General features: G+C 32.7%; 3 protein-coding genes across 8 annotated transcripts; 2 read left to right on the top strand and 1 right to left on the bottom strand.

Moving 5' to 3' along the window:
* Window positions 1-298: 298 nt before the first annotated feature.
* Window positions 299-9,165, top strand: LOC132908043 (tetratricopeptide repeat protein 28). 2 transcript variants are annotated; one of them, XM_060961593.1, is made up of 16 exons: window positions 299-462; window positions 603-668; window positions 1,336-1,593; window positions 1,654-2,056; window positions 2,136-2,693; window positions 2,781-3,076; window positions 3,163-3,628; window positions 3,713-4,120; window positions 4,193-4,570; window positions 4,663-5,443; window positions 5,524-6,194; window positions 6,268-6,770; window positions 6,843-7,205; window positions 7,288-7,525; window positions 7,602-7,820; window positions 7,892-9,165. In XM_060961593.1, the coding sequence occupies exons 2-16, from the start codon at window positions 645-647 to the stop codon at window positions 8,527-8,529; spliced, it is 6,204 nt and encodes a 2,067-aa protein (XP_060817576.1). In that variant the 5' UTR covers window positions 299-462; window positions 603-644; the 3' UTR covers window positions 8,530-9,165. The 2 variants fall into 2 exon arrangements, with proteins under 2 accessions (XP_060817576.1, XP_060817577.1); XM_060961594.1 differs by lacking the exons at window positions 299-462; window positions 603-668 and having other exon boundaries at window positions 1,337-1,426; window positions 1,506-1,593.
* On the bottom strand, window positions 1,149-10,300 carry LOC132908046 (peptidyl-tRNA hydrolase 2, mitochondrial-like). Of its 3 annotated transcripts, none has more exons than XM_060961602.1 (5): window positions 10,083-10,300; window positions 9,795-9,978; window positions 9,516-9,695; window positions 9,232-9,431; window positions 1,149-1,806 (listed from the first exon to the last, which is right to left on the bottom strand). In XM_060961602.1, the coding sequence occupies exons 2-4, from the start codon at window positions 9,954-9,956 to the stop codon at window positions 9,249-9,251; spliced, it is 525 nt and encodes a 174-aa protein (XP_060817585.1). In that variant the 5' UTR covers window positions 9,957-9,978; window positions 10,083-10,300; the 3' UTR covers window positions 1,149-1,806; window positions 9,232-9,248. The 3 variants fall into 3 exon arrangements, with proteins under 3 accessions (XP_060817585.1, XP_060817586.1, XP_060817584.1); XM_060961603.1 differs by lacking the exon at window positions 1,149-1,806 and adding an exon at window positions 9,127-9,145; XM_060961601.1 differs by lacking the exon at window positions 1,149-1,806 and having other exon boundaries at window positions 9,211-9,431.
* Window positions 10,301-10,564: 264 nt separating this feature from the next.
* LOC132908044 (myotubularin-related protein 13) lies at window positions 10,565-19,428 on the top strand. Of its 3 annotated transcripts, XM_060961596.1 has the most exons (22): window positions 10,565-10,893; window positions 11,126-11,266; window positions 11,602-11,687; window positions 11,757-12,044; window positions 12,122-12,341; window positions 12,417-12,658; window positions 12,742-13,047; window positions 13,132-13,309; window positions 13,384-13,588; window positions 13,676-15,277; window positions 15,346-15,539; window positions 15,610-16,008; window positions 16,082-16,298; window positions 16,384-16,585; window positions 16,662-16,807; window positions 16,882-17,727; window positions 17,798-17,945; window positions 18,038-18,183; window positions 18,262-18,488; window positions 18,598-18,804; window positions 18,872-18,954; window positions 19,029-19,428. In XM_060961596.1, exons 2-22 carry the CDS (start codon window positions 11,167-11,169, stop codon window positions 19,119-19,121), a joined length of 6,135 nt encoding a protein of 2,044 aa, XP_060817579.1. In that variant the 5' UTR covers window positions 10,565-10,893; window positions 11,126-11,166; the 3' UTR covers window positions 19,122-19,428. The 3 variants fall into 3 exon arrangements, with proteins under 3 accessions (XP_060817579.1, XP_060817581.1, XP_060817578.1); XM_060961598.1 differs by having other exon boundaries at window positions 10,565-11,266; window positions 15,613-16,008; XM_060961595.1 differs by having other exon boundaries at window positions 10,565-11,266.
* The last annotated feature ends 281 nt before the right edge of the window (window positions 19,429-19,709 follow it).

The following is a 19,709-nucleotide window of genomic DNA, read 5'->3' as shown; positions in this document are numbered from 1 at the left end:
ATATTGGAATAACAATTGATTTAACACAATTACTGATTGTTTACTGCTACTCTTTATACAGAACACTATTTACATTATACAATATTTCTATTCACATAAAACATAATTTTGTAACATAACATAAATTTGTAAAAATAATTTATAAAGTCATATACGTCATATATTATTTCAATAAGTGAATTCTACATCTCTATGCATGTATATATACAGCAGCGTAAATTTATGAGCTATACATGTGGAGTCCAATACATAAAGGTACTTACAAAAGCAGACAGTGCCGGCCCCACTCTGGGCCCAAGGGGGAGCCCGGGGTCACATTCCAAGATGGCTGTGCCTGAGGAATGCAGTGGGTGCCCTCCTAAGACGCCTTACTCCCTCCTTTTTTATTAATCGAATCAATTCACCTATCCTAGCGAATATTCTGATTACTAAGACGAAATAGTTTATTTCAGCGTGTATCCGGTGAGTGCTGCCTAGATTTGAAAGTAGCATCTTGTAGAAAATAAATCTGAATGAGGGAAAGAAAGGTGGTACAGGAAGACCTAGAAAGGTCTTATACTCTAAAATGTGTGGTCTTATCTAATGAAGCTCCTTTGCTACAGATAATGCTCATGCAGGAGGATGCTACTTGCTCGTCTTAAGCAATGTCTCATAGGGATATCTCTGAGGTAACAAGATCCTACAGTACAAATATGATGACGAATATTATTATCATATTTTAGAATTAAAATCATTTAATTTTATAAATTTGTGTGCTTTTTATTTTTGTATTCATAAAATTTGGTCTACTATTTGCAACTTTGATAATAAATTATGATCTAAAGCTCATATTGTATATATTTATGGATATATACATAAAAATAAGAAACAACAAAGATTTGTATTAAAAGTGATAAAATAAGAATTATGTTGAATTGTATATTTTTCATACAATAATTTTTTGATGTTTTAATAATTGATATAAAAAAAATAATGAAATTTAAGAATTAAATATTAGATTTTAAAATATGAATGAAAATATTTATTTAAATTTTTTATTTAATAATTATTTCATCAAATCACTTATTTCTATTTATAAAATGCAAATTGATATAAATTAATATTTATGATAATTATATATGTAATAATTAATGTTACCTTATATTAGCTTAATATTACTTAAATAAGTTTAATATTACCTTATTTTTTATAATAAATTTTTTATACAATGTTTATAAATAATATTTAATTAACACAATGATAGTAGCAATATAATATAACTCTGAAATAAATACATACACACGTATGTGCATAATATATATAAATTATATATATATATATATAAATATTTATAAGGTGGAGCCCGAAGGTACGTCGGCCTTGGCTGCTGGATCAAGATCTCTATTTTTAGAGACTGTACGTCGTAGCAATGCAGCATGTCAAAATGGTGATTATGCTCTTGCTGCAAGTTTGTACACAGAAGCTCTTGCTTTGGATCCACTTAGCCATGTGCTATATTCAAACAGGTCAGCTGCCCGGCTCAAAATGGGTTTATTTGCACTTGCTCTTCAGGATGCTGTTAGAGCTACCGAACTTAGCCCTCAATGGCCAAAGGTAATAGCTGCTTTTGTTTGTTACTTTTCAAATAATTAGTAAAACCAATATCTCTATTAGGCATACTACCGTCAAGGAGTAGCCTTACAATGTCTAGGGAGACATGGAGAGGCTCTTGTAGCCTTCAGTACAGGTTTGGCACATGATCCTACCAATTGTCAACTCTTATCTGGTCTTGTGGAAGCATCCTTAAAATCACCATTGCGTGCAACACTAGAACCAACATTTCAACAATTACGTGCAATGAAACTTGATGAATCTTCTTTTGTTGTCATTTCTGTTGTTGGTCAAGAACTTCTTGGAGCAGGACAGTATAAGGCAGCAGCTGGTGTATTAGAAGCTGCTCTTACTATTGGTTCTTGTAGCTTAAAATTAAGGGGTTCTGTATTTTCTGCTCTATCTAGTGCATATTGGGCATTAAATTCTTTAGATAAAGCTATCAATTATATGCAACAAGATTTAGGTAAATATTGAAGATAGATAAAATAATAAGTATGTATTAGTAGAATATTTCTTTATATTCTGAGTAAAAATATTTGTAGGTGTCGCACGATCTTTAGGAGATACCCAGGGTGAATGTCGAGCTCATGGAAATCTGGGCTCAGCATATTTTAGCAAGGGCAGTTTTAAGGAAGCTTTAACAGCACACAGGTATCAATTGGTTTTAGCTATGAAGTGCAAAGATACTCAGGCTGCAGCATCTGCTTTAACTAGCCTGGGTCACGTTTATACAGCTATTGGTGATTTACCAAATGCACTTGCATCTCATAAACAATGTGTACAATTAGTAAAACAAATGGGAGATCGACTTCAGGAAGCCCGAGAGATAGGAAACGTGGGAGCGGTTTATTTAGCAATGGGAGAATTTGAAAGTGCTGTTGATTGTCATACACAACATTTGAGAATAGCAAGACGCCTAGGAGATCGTGTAGAAGAAGCAAGAGCTTTCAGTAACTTAGGTTCATCTCACCATTATCGAAGAAATTTTGGTCAAGCAATGGCTTATCATGAAAATGTGCTAAGAATAGCTCAAGAACTTGGTGATAGAGCAATAGAAATGAGAGCTTATGCTGGATTAGGTCATGCTGCAAGATGTGCAGGTGAACTTTTTAGAACAACAAATAATGAGAAACTTAATGAGGAATTAACTTTATTGTAAAGTCTCTTTCAAATATATCATTATTTAGGTGATCTTGCACAAGCCAAGCTGTGGCACCAAAGGCAACTTGATGTTGCTTTAGCTACAAAAGATAAAGTTGCTGAAGGACGAGCATGTAGTAATTTAGGAATAGTTTATCAATTACTTGGTGAACATGAAGCAGCACTTAAACTACATCAAGCTCACTTAGGAATTGCTAGATCATTAGGAGATAAAGCTGGTATGGGTAGAGCATATGGAAATATCGGAAATGCTTATAACGCATTAGGATATTATGAACAAGCTATTAAATATCATAAACAAGAATTAACAATAAGCAAAGAGGTAAATTGTTTAAGATATGCAATGACAAATAAATTTAATAACAAATTTATACCATAAAACATTATAAAAATTGTTGTTTAATATAGGTCAATGATCGTAGTTCAGAAGCTAGCACACATGGAAATTTAGCAGTAGCGTATCAAGCTGTACAAGGTCATGAAGCAGCATTAAGACATTACAGAGCTCATTTAGCTATAGCGCGCGAGTTGAAAGATACAGCTGGTGAAGCCTGTGCATTACTGAATCTTGCTAATTGCTTGTCATCTCGTGGCAGATTTGAAGAAGCTGTTCCATATTATGAAAATTATCTTATGTTATCTCAGGAACTACACGATGTTGAAGGAGAAGCTAAAGCATGTCACTTCTTAGGTTATGCTCATTATTGTTTAGGCAATCATCGTGAAGCTGTTAGATATTATGATCAAGACTTAGCATTAGCTAAGGATTTACAGGATAAATCTGGGATGGGAAGAGCTTATTGTAATTTGGGGTTAGCACATTTAGCTCTTGAAAATTTAGATACTGCACTAGAATGCCAAAAATACTATTTGGGTAAGAAAATTGTGCATCTACATATTTATATTTTAAAAATAGCAAAATATGTACTTGATATTAATAATTTATCTTTCTATATAGCTATTGCACATATGACTAAACATTTAGCTGGAAAATTTCGTGCTTTGGGAAATATTGGTGATTGCCTTTTACGTCTTGGAGAAGCTGAAGAAGCAATAAAAATGCATCAAAGACAATTAAATTTAGCACGGCAAGCAAGTGATCGCAGTTTAGAAGCTGCTGCTTATGGAGCTTTAGGTATTGCACATCGGACAATAAAAAATCTTGATAAGGCATTAGGATTTCATACTCAAGAACTAACTTTAAGACAAGAAGCTGGTGATTTACGTGGCGAGTGTAGAGCTCATGGAAACTTAGGAGCGGTACACATGGCACTAGGTCAATATACTCATGCAGTAAAGTGTTATCAGGAGCAACTTGAAAGGGCAAAAGAATTAGCAGATTCAGGAGTTGAGGCTCAAGCTTTAGGTGAACTTTATTTATAATGTTTAAACTGTTTAAATTTACAGCAACAATGCTCACTATTTTTCTTTTAAACAGGAAATTTAGGAATAGCTAGACTTAACATGGCACATTATGAAGACGCAATTGGATATTTTGAACAACAATTAGCAACTTTAGAACCATTAACTACGGGCACAGCCTTACTAAATAAAGCTAGAGCACTTGGCAATCTAGGCGATTGTTATGAAGCCTTGGGAGATCCAGAAGAAGCTATAAAATGTCATGAGCAGCAATTAACAGCTGCTACAAAATTGAAAAGTATAAGAGAACAAGAAAGAGCATATCGGGGTTTAGGTCGAGCTCGGGAAGCAACTGGAAATTTACAAGAAGCTTTAGTTTGTTTTGAGAAAAGACTAGTAGCTGCACATGAAGTTGATAGCCCAGAATCAAGAGGCGCAGCTTACGGAGATTTAGGTAATTAATATGTAAAATATTATACTATAGAACTTATAAAAATATTAACTTTTCTTGATGAGTGTTATATGTTGTTAATATCAATTGTGTAGGTCGAGTACATGCTGCATTAGGTAACCACGAACAAGCTGTTAGTTGTTTATCACATCAACTGGCGCTTGCCAGAGGACTTGGAGATAAAGCTGCTGAAGCAGAGGCTGCTAGTGGGTTAGGAGCTGTTCATCTATTAATGGACGATCCAAATTCTGCATTACGACATCATCAATTGGAACTTTCAATTGCTGAAGCTTTAGATGCAGCTGGGTTACAAGCTAGAGCTTGTGCAAACTTAGGTGTAACTCAAGAAGCTTTAGGACAATTTGAAGAAGCAATAAGATTACAAGAACAATCGTTAAGTCTTGCAGCAGCAGCTGGTGATCAACCAGCAAGAGCAGCTGCATTTTCCAGTTTAGGTCGACTTCATCATTTATGTGGTGATTTATCACGAGCTTTGAGTTACTTACAATCGGGATTGTCTTTATCTGAAGGATTAGGAAGAAGAGAAGAAGCAGCTAGATTAAGACACAGACTTGGTCTTGTTCATTGGGAAGCTGGAGAAGCAATTATAGCTGTAGAACATTTAGAGAAAGCAGCAAATTTATTAGAATCATTAGATGGAATTTCTTCAACCCTTACCTGTGGACAACCAAACAAATCTGAGTTATTATCAGAAACGTACAGAATGTTACAAAAAGTACTAATTAGTTTAAATAGAGCTGAAGAAGCTCTGAATTGGGCAGAAAGATCGAGACGAAGTAAAAGTAATTGTTTAGATGATGCTGCGCATTATTCCGAAATTATTGATAGACAACGTGGAGTTATTTTATATTATAGGTAATTTAAATTTATTAATAAATAGTGTGAACAAATTGTAATTCTATAAACCGGCTAGTAAATGTCAAATAACGTTTCAGTGAAGTAGGGTGTGAATTACATGCTTGGTGCTTAGCTCCTGGTCGGGGATTATTACGATTTCATTCTACTAGTTTGGATGATGGTATAGGATTAGAGAAGCGAGTTTTGCAAGCACGAGAAGCTCTTTTAGATGAAACAAGTGAACTTGTTGAAGAAACAAAAATACCATCGAGAGGACATCATCTCAATGCTAGTTCATACAGTTTGAGCAGTCTGTTTAGTGTGGGTTCAATTAGTTCACGAGCAGGAAGTGCTCGATGGGGACGAGGAACCAAAGGACCAACATGGCAATCACCATTACCAATTCAAGTACTTTATGATTTACTTTTAGCACCTTTTGAAGATCTTTTACCACCAGCAAGGAAGGAACTAATTATGGTAGTGGAGAAGTCTTTATATTTGGCACCACTTCCAGCTTTACAATCAAACCCTGGAGAAGATTATCTATGTGAAAGATTTTCTTTATTAGTAGTACCATCGCTTGCAGCTTTAAAAAAGCGATCAAAGACTCCTATGCCAGAAGGAGGCGCAACGGTAGCTGCATTAGTTGCAGGAAATCCTATGCTTCCTGAGGAAATCAGGGAAGAATATAGATGGTCAGAAAGTGTTGCTTCTACTGAAACAGAATCTGAAATTGTTGCTGAATTATTAGAAGCCCGTGCTTTAACTGGTAGATATCAATACGAATTTGAATAAATTAAAGAAAATTATAAATAAATAATCTTTTCAATCTTTACTAATAGGGATAGAAGCAACAAGGTCGACTGTTTTAAGGTCTTTACCTGATGCAGAATGTGTACATTTAACAGTACCAGTTTTCTGGAATTCTGCCAGTTTAGCATTAACTGCAGATCCTTGTGAAGATCCATCTGTAAAACCAGAATACTTGCTAAGCTATTCAGATATTACAAAACTAAGAATAGCTGCCCGTTTAGTTGTAATATCTAGTGGCCACGGTTGGAATAGTACAGAAAATACAACTGCTACATCAGATGGCGTACAAAATTTAGCCAAAGCTTTATTAAATGCTGGAGCACAATGTGTACTTATAGGAATGTGGGCAGTTCCACCTACAGCTGGTAGTATATTATTACGAGCATTTTATAGTGCTATGTTACAAGGTGCTAGAGCATCAAGAGCATTGGCAGAAGCTATGCAAACAGTTCAACATACAAGACATTTCGCACATCCTGCAAATTGGGCTGGTTGGTTACTTATTGGAGGAGATGCAAGATTGTCAAACAAGGTATAAATCTTAAAATATTTATTAAATTTAATAATTCATGTGTAAATGATAGTTTATGAAATATACATTTAGGTTGCCTTAATGGGACAAGCACTGGCTGAATTATTACGTGGTGGTCCTGAACAAAGTCGTGATGCATTACGTGTAACACTTCATTTAGTAGAAAAATCATTACAACGAATACATCGTGGACAAAAAAATGCTATGTACACAACTCAGCGTAGTATTGAAAATAAAGTGGGTGCAGCCACTGGTTGGCGAGAACTTTTAATGTCAGTAGGTTTTAGATTTGAACCTGCTGGGAACGGAATACCATCCTCTGTATTTTTCCCACAAAGTGACCCAGAAGAAAGATTAACAAGATGTAGTGCAAGTTTGCAGGCATTATTGGGATTGGGACCATCGTCATTACATGCTCTTGCTAGGTTGTTGCAGGTAGTAAATAAATCTGTATATTCTGACATTGCTACTTGTAAGAGTTAATAATCTATAATATTAAAGGAAATTTTTATTGTAGGCACCAGAAGCAGCAGAGGATGTTATTGCTGCAATGAGAAGAGCTACATGTGCGACGGAAGGTCAAGAAGTCACATTACCAGTACAAGTATGGAGAGCATCAGGATCTCATGAATTATTTGCAAGTCTAGGCTTTGATCTCATGGAAGTTGGTCAATCAGAAGTTACATTAAGAACAGGAAAACAAGCATCACGGAGAGCTGTTCAATTTGCTCTTCAAGCTCTTCTAGCTTTATTTGGTAAGTCTAAACTGATCATGTGTGTATAATAAATAAAAATGAAAATATGTCATCTAAATTATAATTATGTTCTTAGATACACAAGAAGCACCTAAAAGTTTGACTTTAGATTCTAGTAGTTCAATGGAAAGTCTAACTTCTGTTGCTCATATTGAAAAAAATGTCATAGAACGACCTAGATTAGGAGGTGCATTTGCAAATTATGTTCGACATCGAGGTGAACCCGATGGAAAAACTATGGAACCACCAAATGTTCCAATTCCTACATCGCGACAACCATGTCAAAATAGTGGAGGTATAAATAACTTAAACTAAAATTTAGATAAGCATTGAATATAAAATTATAATCATATGTATGTTTTGTAGGTGAATCAGATGTTGCTTTCACTCCTAGTCCTCCTGTAGCACTCAATTTAAATCATCAAACACGTATCAGAAATCTTTATCCCGATCAAAGCTTAAGACCAGGGTCTAGTTCAAGTAGTTCAGTAACAGATTGGGATAATGGTCATGCAACAGTTTTAAGGCGACAACCATTACCACCTTTACCAGCAACAGTACTAGAAAGATTAAGTGTTCGAACAGAAATTGGATCTAATTCTCCAAGAAAGCCTCGTCATCCTACAACAACTGAAGATATTTGTTCTCAGACTGATTCTGCACAACCTGCAGAAACACATAATCAAAATTTAAGAAACGTAGCCACGTCCCTCACAAGTTTAACACGTGAATTAACGCCTACGATTTCAGATGTATATCACGAGCGAAATTTAGGATTAGGATTGGCACCATCTTTATCAAAATTATTAGAAGAAGTAGGTTCTGTGTCTGGAAATGAAGAAAATCAATCAACACGAACGAATCATAATCAGACTCAAAATTGGATGCAAAATGAAGAATTATGTCGAAGAGATGAAGCTGATGGCAGATCCATTGCTGAGTCACAATGTAGTGCTACCAGCTCTAACAAAATACATCGGAAAGCACCTCCTCCTCCAGTGTAGATTATTTATATACTATTTATAAGCATTAAATGATATTTTAAATGAAAATAATAGCACGAGGTACCAAAGAATGGAAGATATTTTATTGGAAACAAATTTCTTAATGTTTTGTGATTTGAGCTGGGAATAGTTTACGGTGATTGCTTATTTTGTTGCAATATGACTAATTATGCACTTTTTACATAATATATTTTCCAATACAAATATCAGTAAATGCCATTTGTTTACACTGATAATAAAATTCGATATTAACAAGATACTGTATACAACGGCACCTAATGCTATACTCGTGTTTCTTAATGCAAAAGTGTATTATATTAGCATAAAAATGAACATTGTTCATGTATGTTATATTTAAATTTATTAAATGAAATTTATTATTATATATAAAATGCGACCAGTGACTGAAGTAATGTTTCAATTTAATAACATATTTAAATTTGTATAAAATATTGAACTAAAAGTTTGTACTTTTTCATTTTTTGATAAATATATTGATGCATTTTTTAATGGGATGCATCATTTTATAAAAATTATGTGCATGTATTTATACTTATATCATCAACAAAATATGAAATTGCTGTATTTAATTATCTTTTAACATATGAATAAAAATCTAATAATGAAATTAGTAAATCATGAAGAACTGAATTAAAAAAAAGATAAAAATACACTTAAAAATTAGATAAAAAATTAAGATACCTTTATTTTGTTCATTATTAAAACAATTTTAAATGACCAGTTACATTATCTATCACTTCAGCTGGACCTGGACCAATAGCACATACTGTTTTACTTCCTGGCTTTACTTGTGTCTGTCCAGCATCCTGTATTATATTTGCCAAAAGTCCTTCAGCTCTAGCTTGTTTTGCTATTTCTTTCAAAGCATTCTCGCTATCCACCTAAGCATATTTTTTTTTATTAATAAGGATTTGACTTAAAACAAATAATATTACATGTAATATATATATAGGAAATATATATACCTTAACAGTAATTTTAGTTTGCCCACACTTTTCCCAAGTACGTAAATATTCAGGATACTTTGTGGCTGCCTTATAAGCTGCAATGGCAGCATGAGCACATTGTGCTGCAATTTTTCCTTTTCCCATTTTTAAATCAGTTCTAATAACTAAAACAAGCTTGTAATTATCTGAATACATATGCTGAAAATAAAAATTATTATTTTTGTTTGTGTTTATATTTGTTTATTAGATTAATTATAAAAAAATATAAATATATATACAAATTTTAATTTTACTTGCCATAAAATGTAAAGTTCCATTGCAATTATCATTAGAAGATTGCAATTTTTTTCTATATATTACTGCTATTATTTTGTATAAAGAATAACCTATTATTGCTGAAATTATAAATCCTACATTTACATTTGTAGCGGTTTGCAAAAGTATTTGAGTAATATTCATCTTACTAAAATTTATTAAAATTCTGTAACATTAAAAAATATTCAATCACACTATTGAAATTTATTTAATTTGTCACAAAGAATTTAATTTTTAAATATAAATTAGATATAAAAAATAGATATTTACATCAAAGTAATTTTACAAAACGTATATATCCTTAGATTAACTTTTTCTTTTGATATAAGCAAAACTTATATTGTTCCATGTGATAGCTTCTATAAGGTTAGGTATCATTTAAACATATACAATATAAATGTACATAGTACATCACACACATAACTCTGATAGAAATTAATAATCTTTAGACATAATTCGAGACATAAAGTATTATATTAGATTTAATTTTAACTCGTTTTTAAATATACATAAAGTAACATATTTTTTAAATATCTACAATAAATTTGAAAAGAAAGTAATACAATATATGCATACATATATGTATGTGTAGAAATTTATACAACAATTTTTAATTGAATTAAAGGACATTCAGTTTCATTTTTCTATTCAAAATATAAAATTATTTGATAAATTTAAAGACATTATATATATACATATAGGGGTGTTATACATGCAACTGTTATGCAATAATTTCACTATGAACGCGCTATAAAGTAGCATGAAAGTAACGCCTCTAATAATGCAAATGTTTTCAGATTTAAAGTATTCTCAGTGACCCAAGCAGAAGACAAAAAAAGTCAAATTAAATGGGAATTATAGCGCATTCGTCTTTTCGTTTGTATATCTGTGGCGCGTTTTGGTACATACGCGGTTCTACAAACACCCAATGTGGCGCTTGAGTTTGGAAGGTTATGGATTAAAGCTTCGGGGTGTGGCATCATATTGTGTTTTATAAAATAAATAGAATATTATATGTTCTTGTGATGACGGGTGAATTCATTTTCTAAACGTAACGAATGTGAAGTATCTCCTTTCAACGGTGCGTGTGATGCTTACAACATTTCAACCACCGCTTGAAATTTGTTTTTCGAGAAAATTTTTTAGATGTATTTACGACGATATCACTTTTTTGGTGCTTTACTCTGAAATTTGTGTTGTTTGAATGAAAAAATATAAATTCAAAAATGTTTATCATATTTTTCAATTAATTTGCATATTGATGCATATTTATGTGTAACGTTGACACAAGGTAGTTGATTGTTGCTTGATAGGATACGGTCCATGAAATCACGTGTATTAAAATCTACGTGGGATGTTGGGCGCTATCACCCCCACGAACCCCCACGAGTATACCGAAATGTCTCGGTTAGCCGACTACTTTGTTGTGGTCGGCTACGACCACGAAAAAGAGAGTAAGTTTTTATTTTTAACGAAAGTAAAAATATATAGATATTTTTAATATACATAATTGTTAAACATTTAAGATGTGTAACAATAAGTAATCTTAGCAAGTAGGCTTATAATAAAATGCACACACACACACACACACACACATTGTATATCTTCAATAGCGTAAATATTTAAAGATATTTACAGTAAATATTTTTTATTTGTGTGTTACTAATTGGTCATATTATTAATATTTAATATTGTTTAAGAAATTAAAATATTTGTATTATAAAGATATAGTTTATCAAAGTATAATAATAAAAAAGTTGATATAATATATAATTTTATTTGTTTATAGGAGGGGGTATAAGTAATGGAATCATTTTACAAAGATTTCCAGAAAAGGATTGGCCAGATACACCATTTATAGAAGGAATAGAATGGGTAAGATTTTTCTATATTATATTTTTATTTCTTATAACTAATCTTTTCTCAATTAATTTTATTTTATAGTTTTGTCAACCACAGGGATGGGCCTTATCTACAGAAAGACAAGAACCACGATTTTTTGTATCTATTTTAACTGATATTGATGCAAATCGTCATTATTGTGCTTGTATGTGTTTCAATGAAACAGTGTCTATATTGCCAAGTAAGCCTGTAGATGAAGAAGAAGATCCTGTAGATGGTGATAGTCGTTCTTTGGTTAGAACAATACCCACAATAGCACATCACAGCATTATGTATGCACCTAAATGTCTGGTGCTGGTTTCCAGACTTGATTACATTGAAACTTTCAGAGTATGTGACATTTTGCGTAATTTGAGACTATAATCATTTCTATATGTAACAATAATATTTTTACATTGTTGCTTCAGAATTGCCTTGGTATTATATACACAGTATATGTAGAAAATCTTGGAATACCATTAGAAACTTTGGTAGGAAACATATTAGGTTGTATACAAGTACCACCTGCTGGTGGACCACAAGTAAGATTTAGCATTGGTGCAGGCGATCGTCAAGCACTTCAGCCTCCAATTAGTCCTTCCCTTCCAATAACACACAGTAGTGTAAATCTTTTATTTCAACAACTAGGTAAGCTTAAAACAGCTATTATTACAAATATGTTCTTGTTTATACTTTTCATTAAAATATATTTATATTTTATAGGAATTCGTAATGTACTAGTATTGTTCTGTGCTGTTATGACAGAACATAAAATACTTTTTCATTCTGCAAGTTATTCACGATTAACTGAAGGATGTCGTGCGCTTACTGCACTAATGTATCCATTTAGATACACACATGTTTACATTCCTCTTCTACCAGCAGCTTTAGTTGAAGTACTCAGTACACCTACTCCATTTATCATGGGTGTACACAGTTCATTGAAACATGAAGTTGCAGAACTTGTAAGATGTTCAATGGAATTATATAATATTTTTTATTTTATTATAACGATTTTTATTTTATTAAATGTTAAATTCTTTTACAGATGGATGTAATAGTCGCTGATTTGGATGGAGGTTCTATTATGGTTCCAGATGGAGTAGCACTTCCATTACTTCCAGAACCACTCCTATCACAAACACAAGATGCATTATCTTTAGTATTACAACCAGAATTAGCTTGTGCAGATTATGCTTTTCCACCACTTGCAACAAGAGCTCCTCACTCTCCTATGTTAGATAAAGAATTACGAGCAGTTTTTATGAGAACTTTTGCTCAATTATTGCAAGGATATAGGAGCTGCCTGACATTAATAAGAATTCATTCAAAGCCTGTCATAACATTTCATAAGGTCTTTATATTATTATTGGTTCTATCCACTTTATAGTGCTTAAAGATAAAAGGGAAACATATAAATTATATTTCTTATTTCTAGGCAGCTTTTCTTGGAGAACGTGGCTTAACGGATTGTGATTTTACAACCAGAGTTCTGGATTGCATGTTTTTTACTTCCTTTATTGCAGAAAGGGGACCACCGTGGAGGCCTTGTGATGTGTGGGACGAATTGTATAATAATTTAAGTGATCAGTTAAAACAGGAAGCACAAGATCATAGTAAGTAACAGTAACAAAACATATAATTAATAATAATAAAATATTATATACAATAAATATCATTTCGATATTAGGGCTTATTTTAACACATATTCAAGAATTAGCACAACAATTGTATACAAATGAAAATCCAAATCCTCAACCATATGTACAAAAAATTTTAAAACCACCTGAAGGAGCATTTGCTAGAATACATCAGCCGCTTTTACCGCGCATTAATCCAGAACAAGTTCAAGCTATTATAGACGAGGGTCTTGCCAAAAATAATCTTAAAGTTAGGTTAGTATTAGAAATAAATTTGATATATTTTTATATATGTATCATGACTATGATATTTTATACTTATATTGAACATATTGTTTATAGATTATCATCATTAAGACCATCACAGCCTCGTATTGTACCTATGGGTCCACATATTTCATTTGTTCATGATACTAGACATTTGGTTAGCAATTCTGCACGTAGACTGGAAGTTCTGCGTAACTGTATAAATTGTATATTTGAGAATAAAATATCTGATGCCCGTAAAACGTTTCCAGCTGTTTTAAGAGCTTTGAAAAGCAAAGCTGCTCGTTTAGCGCTTTGCATGGAATTATCACAGCATGTTGTTGGAAACAAAGCCATGCTAGAACATCAACAATTTGATCTTGTAGTTCGGTTAATGAATTGTGCATTGCAAGATGATTCATCCATGGATGAACATGGAGTTGCTGCTGCACTTCTTCCCCTTGCTACAGCATTTTGTAGAAAACTTTGCACAGGAGTAATTCAATTTGCTTACACCTGTATTCAAGAACATCCTGTATGGCAAAATCAACAATTTTGGGAAGATGCTTTTTATTTGGACGTTCAGAAAGATATTAAACGTTTATATCTCCCTGGTGAAAATTCTCCACCACGGCTTATAAATGATGGTATCTTAAGTCCTATTAGTCCACGTGATGGCAAGGAATTTCCATTTCGCGATCGGTATTCAATTTATCAAATTCAAGAACCATCGGCTCTTGAAATAGCTGCTGAACAAATGAGGATTTGGCCAACAATAGATCCAGAGAAACAAAAGGAACTTACTGCAAGTGAAGAAAGTACCATGTATAGCCAAGCAATTCATTATGCAAATAGGATGGTTTATTTATTGGTTCCGTTAGATATAGGGGCAAAGACTCATCGTCAAGATAATATTTATGATGATGAAAGAGCAAGTAATAGTATTACAAATAGTGTAGCAAGCGATAGTGGTGATGCAGAGTCTGGTTTTGAAGAAACTGATCCCGGAGAAACTGGTAGTGCTGTTATTCGAATGGTGTCACGATTTGTAGATCGTGTTTGTACTGAAGGAGGTGTAAGTGCTGAACATGTTAGATGCCTACATCAAATGGTTCCTGGTGTTGTTCATATGCATATTGAAACTCTTGAAGCTATACATAGAGAAAGCAAAAGATTACCTCCTATTCAGAAACCTAAAATTTTGACACCTAATATGTTACCTGGTGAAGAAGTTATTATGGATGGTTTGCGTGTTTATCTTTTACCAGATGGGAGGGAAGAGAGTTCTGCAGGGTTACCAAAGATACCACCACTCTTACCAGCAGAAGGCGCAATTTTTCTTACTAATTATAGAATCGTATTTAAAGGAATACCTTGTGATCCATTTGCTTGTGAACAATTAGTAGTTCGTGCTTTCCCTGTAACATCTTTAACTAAAGAGAAACGAGTTGCGGTGCAACATTTAGCACATTTAGATCAATGTTTACAAGAAGGTCTTCAATTGCGATCATGTACTTTTCAATTGATAAAGTTAGCCTTCGATGAAGAAGTTACACCTGAGAATATTGAGACTTTAAGAAAATTAGTTCATAAAGCTCGGTATCCACCACACATTTTTCATCATTTTGCTTTCAATGGACAAGTATTAGTTACTCAGACTGCACATCACAAAGGAAAAGAAAAGAATGCTACTCTTAAGTAAGTAATTTATTATTTAACTTTTTTTATGTTTATCATTTATCACAATAAAATGATTTTTCTTTTAGAGGGTTTGCTAAGAAAACACTTTTAAAGACTGCACGTAAAGCTGGTTTTAAACCAAAACAGTCATCTAAAAGACAAAAATACGTCTTGCCAAATATGAATATGATTACTAATAATAAGTACATGACATCACCTGGTCGAATGAGTTTACCAGTTACAGATAATAATGATTTAAGTCATGATGATGATCTTAGTGGTAAGTTAAACGTTTAATATTTCTGATATTCCAATAATTCTCAGTCTACTTACATATACCATCCTTACAGTAGATGATTTTGAAATTCCTGGTATTGTAACTCAACCACCAACTGATGCTAAAACCTTAGAACGATTATCGGAACGTAGTTATGTCAGAGATTGGTATCGGTTAGGATTGTATTCAAATGGGCCACACAATAATCGTAGAAATGAACCATTTCGATTATCTTCTGTGAATTGTGCCTATATGATTTGCAGAAGTTATCCTGCACTTCTTATAGTTCCCTCATCAGTATCAGATGAAAGTATTCGTAGATTTTGCCGACTTTATAGACATAATAGAATACCTGCTGTCACATGGAGGCACCCAAGAACAAAAGCACTTTTAATTAGAGGTGCTGGTTATCATGGGAAAGGTGTCATGGGCATGCTGAAAGCTCATCCAGCATCTGCTGGTAATTTAAAAGGTATCTATTAAGAAAGTGTTTTGAAATGTGTAATCTTTTATAATATTCTTAAATATTTGTTTTATATTCTTAGCAACATCATCAGAAACCACATCATCTTTAGAGCAAGAAAAATATATTATGGCTCTTGTGGCTGCTACTCCGTTATCTGCGCTAAGACAAGGTTCTGCATGGGGAATGTCTGATAGTTCTCTTAGTATTGATTCTTTATTGTTAGCTGCTGAAGATCGCAATGCTACACCCGAACAATCACGACGAAATCCATTTAATAAAGCTATTGGAACATTAAGGTATATACGTACATATACCTTTTAATTAAAATTTTATGAAATCAATAAAAGATTGGTTAATTAATATATATGTTATTCTTTACAGTTCATCAGGAGGTAAAGGACCTAAGAATTTTGGTCGTTGGGGTTCATTAAAAGATAAGAGACATAATTCCCAAGTCTCTTTAACTTCAGTTCATCAACGTGGAACTGTTAGACATTCTGCAGATTCAGACAGTGGTACTGAATGCGTTCATACTTTCCAACGTGCTGCATTATATATTCTTGGTGAAAAAGCTCATATGAAAGTAAGATAATTTTAAATTAAATTTTTTTAGTTGTATATGGTGTAATCTCACAAAATTAATCATTTGAATGCAATAGGGCGTTAAAGCGGAATCAGCACCAAAAACAGACTTTATTCCAGTGGAATATTACGATGTAAGACATACCAAAGCTGCATTTAAGAAACTTATGCGAGCCTGTGTTCCTAGCTCTCCAAATGTAGAACCTGACCAAAGTTTTTATAAGTATGTATAATCTATTTAGAGAAAATATGATTTCATTAGATATAATTTCTGATAAATAATATTGAAAATTTCAGATTAATTGAAAGTTCAGAATGGTTACAACAACTTCAAAATTTAATGCAATTAGCTGGTGCTGTAATAGATTTAATGGATGTTCAAGGCTCATCAGTAGCTGTTTGTTTAGAGGAAGGTTGGGATACCACAGCAACAGTGTGTTCTGTTGCTCAAGTATGTCTTGACCCACATTATAGAACTATTGAGGGTTTTCGAACTTTAATCGAGAAGGAATGGCTTGGATTCGGACATAGATTTGGGCACAGAAGTAATCTTGCAGCAAATTCTCAAACAACAAATTTTACGCCTACTTTTCTTCAATTTCTCGATATAGTGCATCAAATTCAAAAGCAGTTTCCATTAGCATTTGAATTCAACGAATATTACCTAAAATTCTTAGCATATCATTCGGTTTCTTGCCGTTTTCGTACATTTTTATTGGACTGCGAATTCGATAGAGTGGAATGTGGCATTACTGCTGTTGAAGACAAAAGGGGATCATTGACAAGTCATCATAAAGGTGTAGATACAGGTAGTGATGACGAAACAATTTATCCTGGAGGTAGATTAGCAGGGACAAATACAGGATGCAATCTCGGTCAAAGCATATTTGATTACATCGAAAAACAACACGCACGGTGTCCCTTGTTTTATAATTTCATGTATACTCCCAATACTGAAAACATGGTATTAAGACCCGTATCGCATTTGCCAAATCTTGATATTTGGCAATATTATTTAGAAGAAGAACTGGCTCATGGACCTGCATATGACTTAGAAGTATTACAACAAGATTCCCAACAAGAAGAAGAAGCAGAAGCTGCTGATGGTGTAGTTAAAAGTAATCGCAAAGTAGTTACACAAGGGTAAGATTAAATTTATGTTATATTTTCCTCCGTTTTCGAATTATACTATTTATATTATGATGTATTATAGGTATGATGGTGTAAGTTCAATGGTACCCGATCAATTTTCTCATCTTTTAGAAGAGATACATAGATTAGAAACTGAATTGGGTCATTTACCACAAAAATGGAAAGTTCTTTGGGACAAACTTGAACTGCCAAATACAGATTCCCTTGCTGTTAGTAACAAACACTGTAACTATTTAAGAATGATGTACTCATCTATAGATATATGATGTAAAAATGATAACATCTTTTATTCTATATATAGAGACACGCATCATTTAGCACTGCATTAGTCAGATATCATGGTCGGTTGATTCATAAACGTTCTACATTAGAACTACTTTTAAGAGGCAAACTTGCTAGTGGAAGTACTTCTGGAAATGATGGTTCTGTTTATGCACATCCCCATAGGTAATTTTTATAATCATAAAGCTTTCTTTAAGATGAAATAACTGAATGCTGAATAACTTTATATTCTCGTTTTTAAAGGTTTGAACGATTAGATTCAGCTACACCAACTCACTGTGATGCTTGTTCTGGCGTATTATGGGGGCCAGTAAAAGCTGGTTTACGATGTGTAGACTGTGGCCATGTATGTCATGACAAGTGTGCTGATGCAGTACCAAAAAATTGTACAAAATATAAGGCAGTAACTGATAATTTACAAACACATACACTTACGCGAAGTGGTGGTGATAATGGAAGCGTAAATTCAAGTACGAATATTACATTATGACTTTATAAACTTTTCTTGTAGACTGTGATTATATGATTGAACAATGTTATGTATTATTTTATTTAATAATATTAATAATTCACATCTAGGTGTTACTACAATACAAACCTCTTCACAACAATATTACGAACAATTCTCTAGTAATGTTGCTGAAAATAGAACTCATGAAGGTTACCTTTATAAACGAGGTGCTTTGCTTAAAGGCTGGAAACAAAGGTGGTTCGTATTAGATTCTATAAAGCATCAACTAAGGTATTATGATGCCATGGAAGATTCTCATTGTAAAGGATATATAGGTATGTAGAAAATAATTCAAAATTGGAATACTATAGTATAAATTTATAAATATTTATAATTTTACAGATTTAGCTGAAGTAGTTTCTGTAACTCCAGCTCAACCAATGCCAGGGCCACCAAAGAAAACAGATGATAAATCATTCTTTGATGTAAATGTCTCATTTTGTATCATTTATTATATTTTCAAAAATGAAATTTCTATTATATTTCTTTATATTTGTAGCTTCGTACAAACAGGCGAACATATAACTTTTGTGCTGGCGACGCAGCAACTGCGCAAGAATGGATCGAGAAAGTCCAAGCGTGCTTACAATAGCTTGATTATAACTCTAATTTAAATTGTGCAAGTGACTGATAGATTAAAACAGATTTTAATTTTGTTACATACAATTGTATAGTCTAATAGTACGTATTATAGACTGCAGTAATTTGCTTTAAATATTTTGAATCCAACAATCGTTGGAATGAACAGTATCATAAATTGAATGTGATGTACTCATATCCTTGACATAGCATTATTATATAAATGTATATTGTAACTATATATAATTACGTTAAGTTTTAATTATTTCAGCTGGAAGATAAAAGATCATAACATACTCAATTAAACGTTACATTTTTTATTTTGTTTATTATGTTTTTAATTTTAGATGGATATATATAGAACAGAAAATATGTTAAAATATTAGATGAAATACCTACTCTGCGAATTATTGTTAGTATAATTACAGTTATAATTGGAAAAGTTACGACCTTGCTTGTTAAAGAATAGAACACGAATTAAAATAAGAACATGTTTTTTTTTAAATCTCATGTAGTATTTGTTTAGTAATTCTGCTATGTTTATTAGTAAAATTAAAAGAAGTCTCCTATATCTTTAATTTTTAGTTGAAATTATTCTCGC

This window comes from Bombus pascuorum, chromosome 6 (genome assembly GCF_905332965.1).
Source record: "Bombus pascuorum chromosome 6, iyBomPasc1.1, whole genome shotgun sequence".
Taxonomy (NCBI): domain Eukaryota; kingdom Metazoa; phylum Arthropoda; class Insecta; order Hymenoptera; family Apidae; genus Bombus; species Bombus pascuorum.
Note: the sequence above shows the minus strand (reverse complement) of the source record. Positions and strands in the feature narration are given on the sequence as shown.

Excerpts from the sequence above, each read along its gene's own strand:
- LOC132908043 (XM_060961593.1), top strand. The coding sequence starts at position 645 with ATGTCTCATAGGGATATCTCTGAG. Across the intron at positions 4,571-4,662 it reads CGCAGCTTACGGAGATTTAG|GTCGAGTACATGCTGCATTA; the intron begins GTAATTAATATG and ends TCAATTGTGTAG. Across the intron at positions 5,444-5,523 it reads GGAGTTATTTTATATTATAG|TGAAGTAGGGTGTGAATTAC; the intron begins GTAATTTAAATT and ends ATAACGTTTCAG.
- LOC132908046 (XM_060961602.1), bottom strand. The coding sequence starts at position 9,956 with ATGAATATTACTCAAATACTTTTGCAAACCGCTACAAATGTAAATGTA. Across the intron at positions 9,696-9,794 it reads ATGGAACTTTACATTTTATG|CATATGTATTCAGATAATTA; the intron begins GCAAGTAAAATT and ends TTTTATTTTCAG. Across the intron at positions 9,432-9,515 it reads AAACTAAAATTACTGTTAAG|GTGGATAGCGAGAATGCTTT; the intron begins GTATATATATTT and ends AAATATGCTTAG.
- LOC132908044 (XM_060961596.1), top strand. The coding sequence starts at position 11,167 with ATGTTGGGCGCTATCACCCCCACGAACCCCCACGAGTATACCGAAATG. Across the intron at positions 12,342-12,416 it reads TCTTTTATTTCAACAACTAG|GAATTCGTAATGTACTAGTA; the intron begins GTAAGCTTAAAA and ends TATATTTTATAG. Across the intron at positions 17,728-17,797 it reads CGCAAAGTAGTTACACAAGG|GTATGATGGTGTAAGTTCAA; the intron begins GTAAGATTAAAT and ends GATGTATTATAG.